Source organism: Triturus cristatus, chromosome 12, assembly GCF_964204655.1.
Source record: "Triturus cristatus chromosome 12, aTriCri1.1, whole genome shotgun sequence".
Classification (NCBI taxonomy): Eukaryota; Metazoa; Chordata; class Amphibia; order Caudata; family Salamandridae; genus Triturus; species Triturus cristatus.
The window spans coordinates 63,274,996-63,294,230 of record NC_140595.1 but is presented as its reverse complement, the minus strand read 5'-3'; the positions used below and the strand labels follow the sequence as shown (position 1 = coordinate 63,294,230).

General features: G+C 52.5%; 1 protein-coding gene across 3 annotated transcripts in view; it reads right to left on the bottom strand.

The window, feature by feature from the left end:
* DOT1L (DOT1 like histone lysine methyltransferase) overlaps positions 1-19,235 on the bottom strand; it is a 252,978-nt gene that overhangs the window by 96,714 nt on the left and 137,029 nt on the right. For all 3 annotated transcript variants that reach the window (XM_085638968.1, XM_085638970.1, XM_085638969.1), the window contains exons 18-19: positions 16,892-17,029; positions 15,762-15,887 (exon numbers count right to left, since the gene is read on the bottom strand). In XM_085638968.1, coding sequence (XP_085495094.1) covers positions 15,762-15,887; positions 16,892-17,029 — 264 coding nt within the window. The remainder of the gene's footprint in view (positions 1-15,761; positions 15,888-16,891; positions 17,030-19,235) is intronic.

Here is a 19,235-nt window from a genome sequence, read left to right as displayed (position 1 = left end):
GAAAATGTAAGTGTAAGCATCACATCCGGATTCCATTTACTCCTTCCATTTTCTGGTAGTTTCATTAAATTTCTCTCAACTTGACATACACCATATTCTTGTAACTGTTACAGATGCAGCACTCTGCCCAAGGCGCGCCAACCTTCCGATGTATACTTGTATTCCCCACCCCGGCCTTGATAGTGCACATTTTTCTTACAGAATTTCCTTGTATCTGTCACTCTTAAGTACCGTGTACAAAATACACTTCTAATGGCGCAGGCACACTTCTGGTCCAACAGTCCAAAACCCTCCTGACCTCTTCACTGTACCCCATTCTCCACTTACTGCATCAAACATCTTTCTCTGTGCTGCTCTTTAATTGTCCCCGTATCCGTGTAACCCAAATCTTACCGATTTAAAAAAGAAAAAATCTTTCCCGAATAAATGCAGGCAAACCAGATTAAGTCTTTAATAAAAGGAAAGAAAGAGTCATGGAAAAGGCAACCTCAATAGGTAAGTATGAAGCTTGGGACCATGTAGGGTGTGTGACGTATAAACTGTCAAACTGGAAATGATGCCTGATAAGCGGGCAAGATGAACAAGTTACTTACCTTCGGTAACGAAACATTAGTTAGTTCGATTCCTCACCTTAGAATATCCCCAGGCGTCAGGCTGGATCCGGAAAGATTTTTCATCAGCAATACCACTTGCGCGTCGCTAGGCGTCGTCTGCGGCTCCGCGTCTGTCGGCGTCGTGCGCCGGAATGACGTTGTCGGAGTACTTAGACGCCGCCCTCGCGCTCGGACGTCAGTTCTTGTACATAGCTTTCCACGCCAGGAACGCAGAGCCATGCAAGAGACCGACACTGGTGCCAAAAAAATCTAGGGCCCTAGAAGGGATAGCCTTAACCCTAGATGTCGGTTCGCAGAATGGGGACGATGGGTGGGTCGGTGAGGAATCTAACTAACTAATGTTTCTTACAGATACATCGTTACCGAAGGTAAGTAACTTGTTCATCTGAAAGAAACACGTTAGTTAGATTCCTCACCTTAGAATAGATACCCAAGCAATACCAACCCTGGTGGTGGGTCTGCGAACCAAGATCACACCAGAAAGTCCTGGAGAACAGAACGGCCAAAGAAGCCATCTCTCCGGACTTGGCTGTCCAGGCAATAATGCTTGGCAAACGTGTGCAGTGAGGCCCACGTTGCTGCCTGACAGATGTCCTGCAAAGGGACTCCCCGTCCCAGGGCAGTAGTAGCCGCTGTGGTCCGGGTGGAATGGGCTCTCAGCCCTACAGGAGGGTCCTTTTTAGCGAAGGAGTATCAAGCCTTTATACACAATACGACCCACCGTGAGATGGTCCGCTTGTGTCCTGCCCTTCCCTTCTTAGCACCCACGTATCCAACAAAAAGTTGGTCGTCCACCCGGAACTCTTTGGTGCGGTCCAAATAAAAGAACAGCGCCCGTTTTGGGTCCAGGCGGTGGAGCCTCTCTTCCTCTTTCGAAGGAGGCGGAAAGAAGGTGGGCAAGGTGACAGATTGCCCGATGTGGAAGGGAGTCACCACTTTTGGAAGAAAAGAAGGACGAGTCCGGAGGACAACCTTGTCCGGATGAAGAGAAAGAAAAGGAGGCTTAGATGACAGAGCCTGGAGCTCCCTCACCCGTCTAGCCGAGGTGATAGCTACCAGGAAAGCAGTCTTAAGAGTCAGAAGACGAATGGGACAATTGTGAAGAGGCTCAAAGGGAGCGCACATCAGAAAGGTCAGGACAAGATTCAAATCCCACTGAGGCATTACGAAGGGGACAGGAGGAAACATGTGAGTAATGCCCTTAAGGAAACGAGAAACAACAGGGGATTTGAAAAGAGAAGGCTGATCAGGAAGTTGTAAGAAAGCAGAGATAGCTGATAGATAACCTTTCAAGGTGCCTAGAGAGAGAAGAAAGAGGAGAACCTCAGAAAGAGGGGCGGAAAGGGGATCCACAGCCTTTGCTGTGCACCATGCCACAAATTTGTTCCACCTGCAGGCGTATACCGTTTTAGTAGGCGTATACCGTTTTAGTGGAGGGACGCCTGGCTGCCAGAATAACGTCACAGACTTCAGGAGTCAAGTCAAATGGCATCAACTGTCGCCGCTCAATCTCCATGCATGGAGGTGGAGACTGGACAGGTTCGGGTGGAGAACCGTCCCCTGCTGCTGCGACAGAAGGTCCTCCCGAAGAGGCAGTCGTGTCGGAGAATCGATTGACATACCGAGTAGCTCGGGATACCAGTACCTTCGTGCCCAATCCGGAGCCACTAAGATGACTTGGGCCCGATTGCGCCTGATCTTCTTCAGCACTCTGGGCAGAAGTGGTATAGGCGGAAAGGCGTACAACAGACCGCAACTCCACTCGTGACCGAGCGAGTGCCGCCTTGGAAACTCCAACGCGCAGAACTGCGGACATTGCGCGTTCTCTTCGGTGGCGAATAGATCTAACCAAGGCTCTCCCCACTGCCGAAAGAGGCCTTGCGCCACGTCCGAGTTTAGACGCCATTCGTGATCCATCATGCACTGGCGGCTGAGTTCGTCAGCTCTGGCGTTCAGAGAGCCCGCCAGATGTTGAACCACCAGGGTGATGCCATGGTGTTCCAGCCATGTCCAGAGGCGCAGAGCCTCCTGACAAAGGGTCCACGACCCCACCCCGCCCTGTTTGTTGCAATACCACATGGCAGTGGTGTTGTCCGTGAACACCTGCACCACACTTCCCCGGACAAAGGGAAGGAATGCCTTCAGTGCAAGTCGGATCGCTCTCAGCTCCAAAAGGTTGATATGGAGCCGAGTCTCCGCCGGAGACCAGAGTCCTCTGATCTCCGCCTCCCCCATGTGGCCCCCCCATCCCAGGAGGGACGCATCCGTCACTACTACGTGCTCCGGTTGGGGTAGGGAGAGGGATCTGCCGCTGACCCAATCGCGGTTCGTGAGCTACCACTGCAACTGCTTCGCAGTGCCCTCCGAGATCAAGACATGGTCGGACAGTTTGCCACAATGCTGGGCCCACTGAAACTTCAGGTCCCACTGCAGAGCCCGCATTCGCCACCTGGCGTAATGCACCAACAGGATGCAGGAGGCCATCAGCCCCAGAAGCCACAGCACATACCTGACCGAAACCCAGGATAGAGGCCGAAAGATGGGAATCAGAGCCTGAATATCCCGGACCCGCTGCTCCGGAGGATAGGCCCGGAACTGCGCCGAATCTAGAACCGCTCCAATGAAGAGGAGCTTCTGGGAGGGTCTCAGGTGTGACTTCGGCACATTGATGGAGAACCCCAGCAAATGCAGGAGGTCGGCCGTAGTCTGGAGGTGGGAGACGACTGCCTGGGGCGAGTCCGCCTTCAACTTCCAGTCGTCGAGATAGGGGAAGACTGGAACCCCCTATCTGCGCAGATGAGCTGCGACCACCGCCATAACTTTCGTGAACACCCGAGGGGCACTGGTGAGGCCGAAGGGGAGCACGGTGAACTGAAAATGCTCCTGACCCACCGTGAACCGCAGGTAACGCCGGTGGGCCGGCAGGACGGGGATGTGAAAATAATCGTCCTGCAAGTCCAACGCTACCATCCAGTCTCCAGGGTCTAGGGCAGCCAGAACCTGAGCTAAGGTGAGCATCTTGAACCGTTCCTTCCGGAGGAAGGCATTGACGTTCCGGAGGTCCAGGATAGGGCGTAGGCCCCCTTTGCCCTTCTTTGGAACCAGAAAGTAGTGCGAATAGCAATCACGACCTACTTCTGGACCAGGAACGCGCTCGACAGCCTCTTTGGCCAAGAGGGCCGTAACTTTCTCCCAGAGAAGATTCAAGTGATCCCCCGACATGCGGTGGTACTGTGGTGGCATGGCTGGATGGGTCGTCTCGAAGTGGAGGGAGTAGCCCCTTCGGACGATTTGCAGCACCCACCTGTTCGACGTGATGGAACGCCAGTGGAGCAGGTGATGGCGAACTCTGCCGCCCACTGGCGTGGAATGGGCCTGAAAGCTTGGACCAGGAGGGCTTTGAGGCGAATGCTGCCGGGGTGGATGTGGACTGACCGGCACGTTGTCCTCCAGTACCGCCTCGGTGGAATCCACGTCCGCGTGCAGGTTGGTTCTGCGGCCGGTGGCTAGGCGGACGTGAAGAGGCGCCCCTTCCTTGGCCACGAAAGGGACGAAAGGTGGAAGTTTGCGGCCACGGGCCGAGAGACCCAAGGACTTGGCCGTAGCCCGGGAGTCCTGGAAACGAGCCAGCGCACTATCCGCCTTCTCGCCAAAAAGGCGAGTGCCATCAAAGGGCATATCCATGAGGTTACTCTGGACATCCGCCGAGAAAGATGTGGACCGTAGCCAGGCGTGGCGACAAAGCGCCACCGTGGTCGAAATTGCCCGCCCCAGCGAGTCCGCGGTGTCTAGTCCACACCGTATGGCATGCCGTGCTGCATCTCGCCCATCAGCAAGCACCTGGGTGAGCCGTGACCGGGCATATCCATGAGGTTACTCTGGACATCCGCCGAGAAAGATGTGGACCGTAGCCAGGCGTGGCGACAAAGCGCCACCGTGGTCGAAATTGCCCGCCCCAGCGAGTCCGCGGTGTCTAGTCCACACCGTATGGCATGCCGTGCTGCATCTCGCCCATCAGCAAGCACCTGGGTGAGCCGTGACCGGGCCTCCTCCGGACACTGGGGCAGCACGTCCTCCACCGTATCCCACAGAGAGTGGGATTAACGGTCCAAGAGGCAAACGGTATTCAAGGACCGCAGACCCAATCTCAGGGAAGAAAACAGCTTCTTTCCGAACTGTTCCAGCCTCTTGGATTCCCGATCCGGAGGAGCGGACGGGAAGGAGGATTGGGAAATCGAGGCCTGGATAACCAGACTCTCGGGAGTGGGGTGTTGAGACAGAAAACTGCGGTCGCCCGGAGCAGGGCGGTGGCGCCGGGCCACGTTCCGATCCACAGGAGGTACTGTGGAGGGCTTGGACCAGGTGCCCTGCAGAACGACTATGAGTGCCTCATTGAACAGCAGCAGAGGCTCTGTGGAGCTTGCTGACGGTTTAAGCACTTCTGTGAGGACGTTAGTCCTCACGGCCACAACAGGCAACTCCAGCCCAAGGGCATCGGCCGCCTTGCGCAGCACCACTGAAAAAGCTGCACACCTTCCTCCGAGGCCACAGTCGGAGGAGAGATGAAACCAGCGTCCGGGGAGGTGTCCAGACCACTGGCATCCCCCAGTTTGTCTGCCCAGTCCTGTGAAAGTTCGGCCTGCTGCCCATAGGGTCCTCAGACCCCTCCCAGTCGCCCCCGTTATCCGATTCCTGATAAACAGGAGGAATAACCGGAGCCGGGCGGTAGATGAAATGCTCATGCATCGGCGTCGGATGCGGCGTCGGGCCAGGACCTGGGTTAAACCTTGGAACGGCGTCGGGGGTGGAACCGGTGTCGGCGGAGTCGTGAGGTCGACCGGCGCCGACCGAAGTCAGCGCCGGAGCCGTCGGCTTGCGAGGTCGCCCAGTCGAGCCCGCGGTGCCCGAAGGCGCGCCGGCAGGCGTCAACGGCGGAGCCAGGCCCCTCATGGCCGAGAGGAAGGCGCTGATCTCCGCCGGAGTCGCGTCAGTCCCAGGGACCGGCGGGTATGGAGACGGACGCGGCTCCTGCGGCTCTGACGGAGGCGCGGGGGTGGGACCACCCTGACCCTCGACCGAGTCGCGCGACCGGCGAGGGGAGTCCTTAGAGCGGTGTCGCCTCTTGGACTTCTTCGAGCGCTTCGACTTACCCGAAGACTTCGAGCCCGACCAGCGATGATGGTGACTGCGGCTCTGCGACCGGTCCTTGGACTTCCTCCTGGACCGGGACCGTGAACGGCGCAGAGCCGAGTGCCGATGCTCGAGAAGCTTTCGGGACCGCTCACGCCTTCGAGGTCAAGGCCTGACAGTCGAGGCACGACTCCGCATCGTGGTCGGCCCCAGGCAATAAAGGCACCGGCGATGGTGGTCCGTCACCGACATCAGTCGATGACAGGAGTCACAGGCCTTAAAACCAGGCATCCTACCGGCACCAGAGTCGAGTCGACAGAAGACCAAAAAGAGTCAAAAAAGTTTAGTCAAAAAGTGACTAAGGGGTAAGCTCTTTCCGGATCAGCGCTGTCTGGCACGGAAAAAAGAAGAACGGACATCAGCACGCGAGGGCGGCGTCTAAGGACTCCGACGATGTCATTCCGGCGCACGCCGACGGACGCGGAGCCGCGGACGACGCCTAGCGACGCGCAAGGGGTATTGCTGACGAAAATTCTTTCCGGATCCAGCCTGACGCCTGGGGATATTCTAAGGTGAGGAATCTAACTAACGTGTTTCTTTCAGATATGCATCTACACTGCCTTCCAACATAAAGACACTCCAAATTCCTAATTGGTTTTCACCGACCTACTACGCTTAAGCCCACCAGTACATTTTCTACTTTCCTCTCCTCTAAGTATGTATGTATGTATGTATGTATGTATGTATGTATGTACCAGTGCAATCCAGTTCTTGAAATTGAAAATTGAAAAATCACAGTTTTGAGTAAAATTCCTGTCCCAGACAAACTCTATAATAATCTCACTCCAGACCCTGTCCCAGACGGATAGAAGATTTTTTTGTTCACGAGATCCTTACCCAAAATAAATGCGGTATCAGCCCACATAAAAACAGCCACTCAACCATATGAAAGATTTTACAATTTCTAGGGAATATTATAGAACTATAACTACAGTATATATATTTGCCTTTGGACTGGTAGGGTTCAGAAAAAGAGCTTTTTCTATCCTTTCCGAATTCACTTGAAGATATAAAAAATTAATAGGAAAAGGTCTTGATCTAAACCTCTAACAACATATCCCAAACGCAAACAAATCAGACTATAGCATGTGTAAAACCTTCAAGTATTCTTTAAGCATCATGTCTGATATGTACCTCCTTCTCCATTATCACAACAAATCACACTGTATTCTTAGATATCATTCTTGCTTTTATTCACAGCCCTGCTATTAGAAAGTTCATTTGATCTTGTACTTAATACAAAACAAAAACACATTAAAGTCAAACCAAACAAATCTGTACACTTCTAATTCTTTCTCTCAGCTCCCACACACAGAGTACTAGATAGGATTACTACGTAGTTACAAGTTACTTACCTTCTTTTACACTTTCTGGTGGGTATTCTAACAGAAGAGTACTCACCTTCTGAACTTCCCCAGATGCCAGAACGGATAGAGGCACCTTTAAATAATTGCTCACATTTTTGGTGTGGGGTACCCCGTCAGAAGGGATGGGTCATCGGGAGCATGCCTATGGTGCCTAGCAATGGAATGACTTACCCAGAAACACCCAAGATGGTTTTGAGGACCCTCCCTTTTTTTTTTTTTTCAAAATTGTTTTTATTAGCCACAAAAAGAGAGCATAACATACAGAACAGACCATGACATGTGCCTCATAGCTGAATGGACCAGCAAGCGATAGTGGATACAACAACGTACCAACCCTTAGCCGAACCCAAAATAGGCGAGCCTCCCCAATCGTAACATTCGCTATAGGAGGGGTACAGAAAAGCTAACATAAGGGGGGGAAGCAGGCCCGGGAGTGATACCCCGGAAACCTCCAGTGGGCGCCCATCGGGTACTAACAGTCCCGTGCCGGTCCGGCACTCAAAAGGCTTGGCCTAAACACCCCGCTGGCACTATGTCATGAGGCTGCAACTTCAATTTACGATCATCCCCAACTCCCCACAATCCCTCCCTACCCCCCCCACCCCACCCCCAAATCATAAGAGAAAAAAGAGAGAAAGAGAAGGAAAAGTAGGAAAGAGAGAGACAGGGGAGGGACTCCGGTAGCGGGGCCCGGCGCTGTGACAAGGGAAGGGAGATGTCCGTCCCAAGCGGAGGCTGGTCAAGGGCTCACCCAAGAACCCCGGAACCGCAATCTGTACAAGCAGGGGATGTCACCCAAAGCCGCAGCGGCCGACTACAATTGAAACAGCCGTAGGCACCTAAGCTGAGGCGGGCAAACCGCTGCTGGCAGACCTCTAGAAAGGAAAGTCACCAACGAGCCCCACTTGAGCTCAAACGCAGCATAGTCATCCCTGAAGATATCCGTCATTCTCTCTAGGCTCAGGAGTCTCCAGAGGCGGGCATGCCACATCGAGGCCGTGGGCGCCGTCCGCTTCTTCCAGTTGGCCGCAATGGCCACCTTCGCCGCCCCCAAGCACAGCCACATCACTGCCTTATCCGCTCTGGTTTGGTAGCGCAGGGAGGGGTCTCGCAGGCCCAACAATGCTGTCGCCATTGAGGTGGGGATCGGGTAGCCCAACATAGATTTAATTTGCGCCAAGATCTCTTCCCAGAAGGGGCGGATCGTAGGACAGGTCCACCAAATGTGCTCAAAGTCCCCCAGTAACCCGCATCCCCTCCAACAGCGATCAGAGGTGCCTGGAAAGATACGCCGCAATTTGTCTGGATATAAATACCAATCCACCATTACCTTCATGTGCGCCTCTCGCAATTCTATCGAGTGGTTGTGCTTAGAGATGTCCGACCACAACGCCTCCCACTCCCGTTCCTCAATTGGTCGCAGCAGCACCTCCTCCCATTTAGCCTTAAATCGTGGGGACGGGGAGACTACAGTGGCCAAAAGGTGACCATAAAGAAAGGAGATTGCCCCCCTCATAGATGTGGTAGTGCGCGCGAATTTTTCAAAGGGTGTCTGGGGCCTGCGGACTGCTGCCTGGAGCTCCTGTGTTTGAAGCCAGTGCTTGAGCTGGAGGTATCGATAGTGTTCAGTGTGCGGAAGGCTAAAGTCAGTCCTACATTCGGAAAAGGTCATCAACCGTGTCCCCCTAAAAAGATGTCCGACCATTAAACAACCCCCCTCCTCCCACGCAGCGAATGGCCCTCTAGTAAGCGCCGGCGGAAAGGCCGCCAACCCATGAATAGGTGTGTGGGGGGGGAAGGGAAAGTGGTCCACCGTTCGTCCGAAGCCAAAGTGTCCCAAACCCGCAACGTTGTTCTAGTGGGCGTGCTGATGTAAGCGTTTTCCGGTCTATCTTGTTTCGGGCGCCACGCCAAATCCCAAATTGTCCGACCTGCCACCGACCTGTCCATATGTAGCCAATGTTTATCCGATTCTCTCTTCGACCATTCTATCAAAACGCGCAGTTGAGCCGCCTTGTAGTAAAGGTGGAAGTCGGGGAGGCCTGCCCCGCCCGCAGAACGCGGCCTCCGCAACAAGGAAAATGACAGCCGGGCTCTGCCCCCCTGCCAGATGTAGCGAGAGCATAGGGAGCGTAGAGTCGAGAAAAAGGAGAGAGGGACATCAATGGGGAGGGCTTGGAACAAGTGGAGCAACTTCGGCAATATCGTCATTTTGAGCGAGTGAATACGCCCCAGCCAGGAGATAAACAAAGGCTTCCAGCGCGCTAAGTCAGCCTTAATATGCCCAAGAAGGGGGGGGAAGTTGGCCTTATATAGATCATCTACGGATGGGGTGAGCTGAACTCCCAAGTATTGGAGCGATGTAGTCGCCCAACGGAAAGGTGTGCTCCTCTGGAGGTGCGCTAGCTCATCACCCTGAAGCGTAAGATTAAGGATATACGACTTGTCCTGATTAATCTTGAACCCCACCACTCGTTCATAGCGCCGCAGCTCTGCGTGGAGAGTCGGAAGCGACGCGGAGGGGTGAGTGAGGGATAGAAGCACATCATCAGCGAACAGGGAGATCTTATGGTCCTCTCCTGCGAACGGGATACCCGTAATCTGCGGGTTGCGTCGAATGGCCATCGCCAGCGGCTCAATGCTCAGGGAAAACAGTAGGGGGGACAGCGGGCACCCCTGCCTGGTGCCCCTAGAGAGAGCGAACGGAGCCGAACAGGTCCCATTGACCTGGACCCGCGACATAGGAATTCGATAGTTGGCCCGTATCATCGCTATAAAGGCGTCTGCAAAGCCCATCCGACGCATGGTGGAGAAGAGAAAGCCCCAGTCCACCCGGTCGAACGCCTTCTCGGCATCCAGACCAACCAGGGCGGCCGGCCAGCGTCGTCTAGAAGCCTTTTCTATGAGATGCACTATGCGTCGTGTGTTATCGTGCGTTTGCCTCCCTGGAATGAAACCCGATTGGTCGGGATGGATCAGCGCTGCCATTAGAGGGCTGAGCCTAGCTGCCAGAATAGAGGAATACAATTTAGCGTCTAGGTTTAACAACGCGATTGGGCGGTAAGAGGAACAGTGATCCTTGGGTTTCCCCGGCTTGGGGATGACCGTAATAACCGCCTCCGCCATGGATGGGGAGACCACCCCCTCAGTGACGACGGCGTTAAACAGAGATTGCAGGCGTGGGGCCAGGTCCGGCGCGAAGGTACGATAGAATAGGGCTGTGAGGCCATCGGGCCCCGGAGCTTTATTCAATTTAAGCGCCATTATGGCCCTGGTGACCTCCTCCAACGAGATGGGGGCGCAGAGGTCCGCGTTGGCCGCAGCGGCAACTTGAGGGAGTTGTAACTCCTGCAGGTAATCTTCCTGCGCTGGGCCTTCCAAAGGATCAGACGAGTAGAGCTTGCTATAAAAGGAGCGGAAGCAGTCCGCCTTGCCCACATCAGAGTGAGTAACCACGTCTGCGGCATCCCTCACCCCCTCGATATATTCCTTATCCCGTTTAACTCGGAGCTGTCTGGCCAGGTGCCTCCCCACCTTGTTCCCCTGGATATACGAGGTGTGACGTAGCCGCAAGAGGGTAAGTTCAGCCCTGTTGGCATAGATAGACTTGAGTTTTCCCCGTAGCGCCGTAAGGGGACGCAAGGTGAGGCGAGAAGGCTTGGCCTTATGGGCCTGCTCCGCCGCCACTAACTCCTCCTCCAGGCGTTCCCGTTCAGCTGCTCTCTGCCGGTTAAGCGCGGAGTTGAGTGCGATGCACTTACCCCTGAGCACCGCCTTAAAGGCGTCCCATCGCATCTGCTCCGAGGTCTCCTCTGCGCCATTGAGGGCAAAGTAGTCATCTATAGCCTCCCGAAGCAATGCGCGCAGCACTATATCCCTGGTGAGGGAAGCGGGGAAATACCATTTCTGCTGGCGATCCCGGGGGCCCGGCCAGTGAAGTGCGATCGTGACCATACTATGGTCAGAAACAGAGAGCGGAAGGATCTGCGCATCTCGCAATGACCCCGAAAGAAAGCGATTAACGAAAATATAGTCCAACCGGGAATACGACCGGTGGACATGTGAAAAATGGGTATAATCCTTCGTGGAAGGATGAAGGGTGCGCCAGGTGTCGCAAAGGCCCAAATCAGAAAAGCGTTGTTTAGAAGCCGCTGAAAAGGCACCCGACTCAGCCCTCTGTGAGTGCGAACTATCCAACTCCGCCCGCCACACCAGATTAAAGTCCCCCATCAGAACCACCGAGCCCTCCGCGAACTGCTCCAATCGCGAGCAAAAAGTGGACAGAAACCCCGCCTGACCAGTGTTGGGTGCGTAGAGGGAAATGAAGGTGCAGGTCTGCCCCCGTAGGACCCCTTTTACCATCACCCACCTCCCCGCCTTGTCCGCGCAGACCTCCAGCGGCTGGAACCTTACTCCGCTATGAAACAGCAGCATCACCCCCCTGTGCTTGGTGGTGGCTGACGAACTGTACATGAGTGGGTATGACCTATGCCGCAGCCTATGGTCTTCCCCCCCTAAGCAGGTGCGTTTCTTGCAGCGCAACTATGTCTAGGTGACGATCCGATATGTACTTCTGCACCCTCTGACGCTTCTGGGGGGAATTGAGCCCTTGTACATTCCAGGAGCCATGGGATACAGCCATCGTGTATTGGAATGTATGCAACCCTCAGCAGCCAAGCCCAGCGCCCGTCCCCCCCTCCCCGGTGTCAAGGAAAGAAAGGGAGAAAAAGAAGGAAAGGAGAGAAGAAAAAGGAAGAAAAATAACCCAAACACCCCATTGCTACACAGCATTCAAGTGGTAAGTACTCGGAGGGTATGGCAACCCGCCCCCCCTCCCCCACCCCGGCAGCAAATATAACTCTTATGCATAGAGAAGAAATGAGGAAAACATCCTCAACGGTAGTTCCCGGGCCCCCTGACAGGCCCATTCCAGTAGTCCCGCACCCAGCGATACTCCTTCTGAACCGGCCATCCGCCCCGATGGGGCAGCCAGCGAGCGTGGCCTCAGGAGCTCATAACCAGTGCACAGGATCTCCCTCCGCTGGATAAAGCAATCCTCCAAATGGCGTCGCCTGTGGAATCATCTGGGAGGGGCACGACCCACCGTGGCCCATTCTCCGGCCTTTGCCCCGGTGCCTCCAGCTGCTGTAGCCCCCCCTTCGACCTGCTCATCTTCTAGTGTGGAAAGACCCAGAATGGCCCTGCCAGCCGCCAAGTCTGTCACAGTTCGTTGCTTATTCTGGTATTCAAACGATAGGCCAAAGGGGAAAGTCCAACGGTACCTGATGTGCTCCACTCTTAATTTAGTAGTCAGAGGCCGAAAGGACTGGCGCCTCGCCAACGTCGCCGGGGATAGATCCTGGTACAGCGCACATGTAAACCCCTGGAACGACACCTCCGAGGTCCTCCGGTCCGCCGCTAGGACAGCCTCCTTGATTTTGTAGGAGTGAAATTTAGCCAGTATGTCTCTTGGCCTCCGTTTGTCTCCAGGCGCCAGAAAGCCCACCCTGTGTGCCCGGTCAAGCTTGATCTTGAGTGTCTGCGGCTTCACCACCTCAGCGAAGAGGCCCTCCAGGAAGGCCTCTAGGTCCGGGCCCGCCGCTCGTTCCTCCAAGTGGCGCACGCGTATGTTATCGCGGCGAGCGCGGTTATCCAGATCCTCCGCCTTGAGCTGCGTTTGCGCCAGTTGATCCCGAAGAGCCTGAATCTGTCGCGAGTGATCCGTGGACCTGCCGTCCAGGCTCTCATGGCGTGCCTCCAACTCCACTACTCGCGTGCCCACTGCGTCGACGTCGTGCCGGAGGCCGGACAGCTGGTCGCGCAAGTCCGCCCGCAACTGGTCCACCGAGCGTTGGGTATCCCGGTCAATCTCCTCCCGCAGCTCCGCCTTGAAATCTCGCAGTGAGGCCAGGAGATCCTCCTTAGTTAGCGCCATCGCTCCCGGCAACGCCGCCGGGGCCCCAGACAGCCCCCTGTCCGCTGGACTGAAGAAGGCGGTCACGGAGGCGTTGCGTTTTGCCTGGCCCTTCTTAGCCGGCATATGGCCGCCCCCTCCGGCTCGACCAGCGCCTCGCTCGAGTAAGGGCCCCCTGAACAGTCCCTGGGGCCTCAGCCTGCTCCGACTGCTCCCTTCAGCCGCTCCGGGCCCCCCACGCCAAGGCCTCGGCCGGGACCCCCGGGACCCGCTAGTCGCTGCGAACGAGGAGGCGGACCTCCTCCGGCACCTCCGTCCGGCGCTCTTATGCCCCTTTCACAGTCTCTTTCTTCTGCCCCCCAAGGGGAAGGCACGCCACAAACAGGCCGCAGCCGAGGGCCCCCGGGGCGCCCACGCAGTCAAGGCCTCTCACCAGCGCCGCAGGGTTGAGGAGACCTCCACGGCGACCCAACAGCAGGCTCTCCGCCCCCTCAGTCCAGGCTCGTGAACTCTCTCACACGGGGCCCCCCGGTAGCGCTCACTCCCGCTCCTCACCGTGCCTCCGCCGCTCCGACTCCTCTCCCTCCACCATGAGGCCGCAACAGCCGGGTCCACGAGATCTCGGGGCCCCGCCTCCGCATCGTCCGCCGCCTCGGGAGGATTCCCCTCCGGACCGTGCCTGGCCTTCCTCACGGCCCCTCCGGGCCCGAGCCTCCACGAGGGCCCCCAGGGAGAAGCCGCCACATTCGCCTCCAGGCCAGGCGCACCGGTCCCTTAGTCGCGGCCGATGCGAAGCGTCGATCCATCGGCGGGAGCCGCCAGCTTGGCCGCCGCGGGTCTCGGGAGCCTCAGCCAGCCGCCGCTCGGGAATCGCCGAGGTCTACCGGTGCCCAGCAGCTCGCCAGCGCATTCGGTGAGCGTTCGTCCCGCCCAGGGACCCAGGAACCGCTCTGAAGCCGGGGTAAGCCCGGGGTGGTGCGGGAGCCAACTCGGATCACGTCCGATCGGCCATCTTGCCCAAGCCACCCAGGACCATACCTTTAAGGCTTCATTGTACAACAACAAAGGCTCTGAATTTAAGGTGCCAAGTTGCAAGATTTCAGTAAGTAGATCTGCCTTATTTTCCACAGTTGGCATCTGCAGTTCCAACACATTTCCAGTTCTATAGGCAATCACTGCAAAGGCGGCACTTTCCAATTTGGCTGTGAAGCTAGTATCATTATAGGCAAGGGGCAACAAATTATTAGCCTCCTACTCACCATCCTGGTTATGAGAAACAATCTAAAACTCTTGCATGGCATCTGAATCAAACATGGCACAAGATGCGTCGAGGCAGTCACTGTCAAAATGTCCTCCCACAACATGGGCTGTGGGCTAGTCCTTTCATATTGACACACTAGCTGAGATCTAACAGAACCCTGATCTGGCTCAACGACACAAATAAAGTTTTGATCTGGAGCGGGCCTCTGGCGACAGTGCCTAACCTGCCAGAATGGACCTTCGGTGAAGGAGTTAAGGTGTGGGAGAAGTTTATGGAACTTAGCAACATACAACTTAATTTGTCGCTGCGAAGGGTTTTGGAAAACAGGATATATGGCGCTCAGGCAGGTAAACCATAAGGCGCAAGGCGCCTTTTTCCTAGACCTGTCTACACCAGGCGCCATCTACACGGTCATACCCGCCCGTGGGACTCGTTTATTCCTATTTGTTACCCGAGAACATGCTTTCTACCTTCGGATCGCATTGAAGTTTAACCGACATCTCAACTTTCATCCCTAACTTCCTCAAATCAGCCCTGAAGAGTCACAGGTCTCCACCTGTTGACGAAACACGTGTCGGCTGGCGCTCTTTGTTTTGATGCACTCAACTTGAATTAAAACAACATTCACAAAATGACAAGTGTTGAACTACTTTTACTTTACTGTGAATGTCTTATTTATCGTAAACGTGTGCACAGGACTTGTTCACAATACAACTTAATTTCCCACACACTGATGGGGTTTAGGTGCATCAGTAAACATCTGAAGTAGGACTCTGAATCATGCTTGTATCCGAGTCACCAGAGACACATGTCGCGCAGGTCTATAACAGACATCTACAGCTGTGGCACGGCCGGAAGACTGATGTATCCCTAGCACACTGACAGGAAAAACAGTTTGGAAGAGGGAGAAGACCCGATAAAACTTCAGGGAGGAGAGCACCAGATCGAGTTCGAAAGGTGCAGAAAAGAAAGGAATAACGTAATCATGCAGAGGTGATGACTTTATATGCTTCCGCATCCGGAAGTAGAAAAAGGTAGCCGTGGAATTCAATGACGGCAACTATTGGCACACAGGAGCAATTGCTAAAAAAATAATTCTGTTCTAGACTTGCACCTGGAGAAAGTGAGAAGGTGGGTAATCTTCGATTAAAAGTATCTAACAGAAGAAGTACAAACCGAGACAAAAGGCCAGACAGTGCCACTTTGGGCTAGCTCAGCACATAGAAAACTTGGAGATTTATCGAAAGCAAGTAGTTTTGGTCCTACTATATCTGCTTGCTGCGAACCATATTGTATTACCAGGCACTGCGGCGAAACTATTCGATATAGTTTGCAAAGAGGTTGACCACCATCTTAAATTCTTACAGACTTTTTCTCAGTTCGTAGCAAAATTTAGTTTCCTCATCAATATTCACCTGCAGCTCTAAGCAATGCTTCTGCTTCTCAGAGATCTGGCCAGAGAGAAGCTTTTTCTCATTCTGTAACTTCTCCATTGACAATGTTGGCCAGTCTATCTTCAGCTCCTCACAGCGAGCCTTCAGCTGTAAACAAAGAAATGATAAAGTTTGATATAAGCAGACTGGAAACCTTGAAAAATCGCTTTAAAAACAGAGGGAGGTCAAACGTGCGCAGGTTTAGAGCAGCAGAAACCTTTATTGCCATAAAGCAGGAATCTTAAGCATCAGCCCCTGTATATTCAGATGTGAGCAATAAATGAGTGCAAGACGGGACCTTCAGAGAACACAATAAAATGTGGGTGCTGGTAATACACCAGATAAGAGACAAACTGCCCGGTTTTAACATATGAAAAGGCAAATACTGGCAACAAGTAAAAAAATAAATAAAACAAGAACAATAGTACTCGGAATGCTGCAGGATTAAGGTTTGGGATTTACTAAAGAGGGAGATGGTGGGTGGTAAAGCTGTATGCAAGTGTATTCTCCCCTCCATCTACCCATACGTTCTGGCTTTTAGCAGGGCAGAGATATCAGGGTCTGAGGAAGACTGGTCATCAGGATGCTGAGAGCCTAGGTTCTGACACCCCCTTATTTTAAGGGGTGGGCTGGGGTATCAGGGAGTCTGGGAAGAGTGTAGGCCATCACCCAAGGTTGCCTAGATGGCTTTTGAGGTGGAGCCTTTTCTATTCTTGGACTCACCAGGGTTTGGGCTTGTGTTAACAATGCGTGGTGGGACTCTGGGTTTGTTCTCCTACCGTCTTGTGTTAGGAATTTTGGGTATTTGGTTACTGAGGAAAAAATATGGTATGCAAATTTGGATTTAAAAGCGAATGATGGGCATAGTGGTGCAGAGCAAACACAAAAAACTAGTGGAGTAAAATTATGATTTTTCAAATTACTCACTTAACAATCATTTTGCCTTCAGCTTCCAAAAGTAGGGTTAACATAATACCAGCCCAGTCCCCAATTACGAGGCATGAGTGCAAGGGGCAAAACAGGAGGTTTAGAAGGGCAACACTTGATATTTTTTAAAACAAGCACTGATGCAGAAGAATGATAGGACAGTCGATTCACAGAGGTATACTCACAAGCTGTAAGCTCTGATTTCTGAGAGAACCATTGTCCTTCTCTAGCTGCCTCGCTTGCTCCTTCAGCTGCTGGTTATGCAGAGAGATCTCCTTCTGGGCCTGAATCAGGTCGCTGTATGTTACAGCCTTCACTCCCAGCTATGGACGTAACAATGAGAGTTACATGAAGAGAGATGGAGGAATCCACACAATTACATTCTGTAGCTTCACAAAACAGAATGAAGAGAAAAATAGAACATGGCAGAAAAGGTTCTTCTGGCGAGAATTCCTTTGTTAGGCTATGGTCTGTTCAATGACTGAAGAATCATGCGCTTAAACTGGCCAAAGGTTTGGTAAGGGAAGTCAACATAGTACACTCCAGTCGATTAACGTGGCTATGAAAAGGTTGGGGCAGAAATAAAAGGGGCCATCCCACTGGGAATGTGGATATCAACCCAGATGAACAAAGACTATTATTTAAAAACACACAACAACAAAAAGGCTGGAGGCTCCATGTAAAGGGTGCAGAGTGGCCTCTAAAATTCCAAACAGCCTTGCAAGAACAGTCCTTCAAACTATGACAAAAGCAGAGGTTGAAGGGAGCATCACTTTTACAGTTCCATACTTCAGCCATTTTCACAGAACATAGTGTACTTTTTTTTGTTAAAGCATAGCACTGACTTTTACAACGGCATCTAATAATATTTAAAGCCAAATACTGGACTAGGGCTCATGCTAAGCTGGAAGGCACCTAAAAAGGATTCTGTTCAAACCAACCTAGTCTACCTCTTCACTTCCATGATTGCCCAAAACCAGACATGGCCCTGTTACTTTTTCACTTACACATCAACCTCAGTACAAAGGCCTAATGCCAAGAAGTGCTACACTGGAAGATGCAGGCCCCTTGGGCTCATTTATACCTAGGACCAACATCTCTGCTTCCACAAAAATATGCATACTTGATTTAAAACTATTAAAACGTCATGAAATGTGGATTTTGTTGAAGAGACCAGACAAAATTAAAGATAAAGTCCAGAAAAGAAACACGTTTTCTCAGGTGCCTGAAGAAAGAAAAGGATAGCAGAAAAGAAAATCCAGAAATATTACAACATAGTGTGAACAAAGACAACTCTAATCTCAAAAAGTATTAGGGTGACTCGCAACACTATAGCAACATGGCTAAAAGTCCACTATACTACCTGGCAAATACATTTCGGCTAGAGCGTTCTGCTGTAGTCCTCAGTGTTACTCTATTCGGGAAGGTATGAACAGTGAGCCACTTGCAGAAGTTGCCCTGTGGCTGTTAGGTAATCATTGATTCTATTTTTAATGCACCTTCTGTGATCATCTCACTTGGGCAATGATCTACTTCATGTACCCTTCAACTATCCAATTTCTCCGGATAATTATGTAAAACATGTCCTAAATCATTACTCAAATCCGAACAATGATCAATAGTAAGGGACTCCCACCCTCCTTTTGTGTGGAGGTTTGAACACACATGCATTGCTGAGCAGTTTCTATGAAAGGAAAGTTGGGAGGAATTTAATAAAATCTACATTATTGATTGAAAAAAACAGTAAACTAATATTTCAAAAAGCTGAAGAAAAACAGGAGGGTTTGTGTGAACCAACTGCTATCAAGTCAGAATTGATCCCAGAACAGCCTAAAGAGAGATTCAATGAAGTATGTTTAAAAACTGATGAGTGGAACCAATGATTGATCGGGTCATCCAAGAAAGTAACATATTAACGACAAGGTATGGATACAAATATATAGTTATGCACATTAGGAATATGCTACTTACCAGTATGTATCTGTTCTTGGCATGTAGAGCTGCAGATCTACAGACTTTTGCATAGATCGCCATCTGGTGTTGGGCCCGGATGTTTGCAGTTTGTTTTTCCTCTTGGAAAGTCTTTGGAAGTCACGAGGTCGGTGACTCCTCCCTTGGTTCGTATTGCGCATGGGCTTCGGCTCTATCCTCAGATTGTTTTTCGCCAACAGGGAAAGATGGAGCGTAGTAATAATAGTGAAGAAACCCATGTGTGTTGTATCTAAATAAGATAGACTGGAACAGATACAGGTAGCCGGGTGGGCGTGTGTAGATCTGCAGCTCTACATGCCAAGAACAGATGCATACTGGTAAGTAGCATATTCCGTTCGAGGCATATGAGCTGCAGATTACACACTTTTGCATAGACTATATAGCAGTTCCCAACCCTAGCGGCGACAACCGGTATCTGTTGCAGTGGTTTGAAAAAGTGTTTTTAGTACAGCCTGGCCCACACTAGCTTGTTGCTTGGTTTGCACATCTACACAGTAATGTTTAGTGAAAGTGTGCGGTGTTGACCAAGTAGCTGCT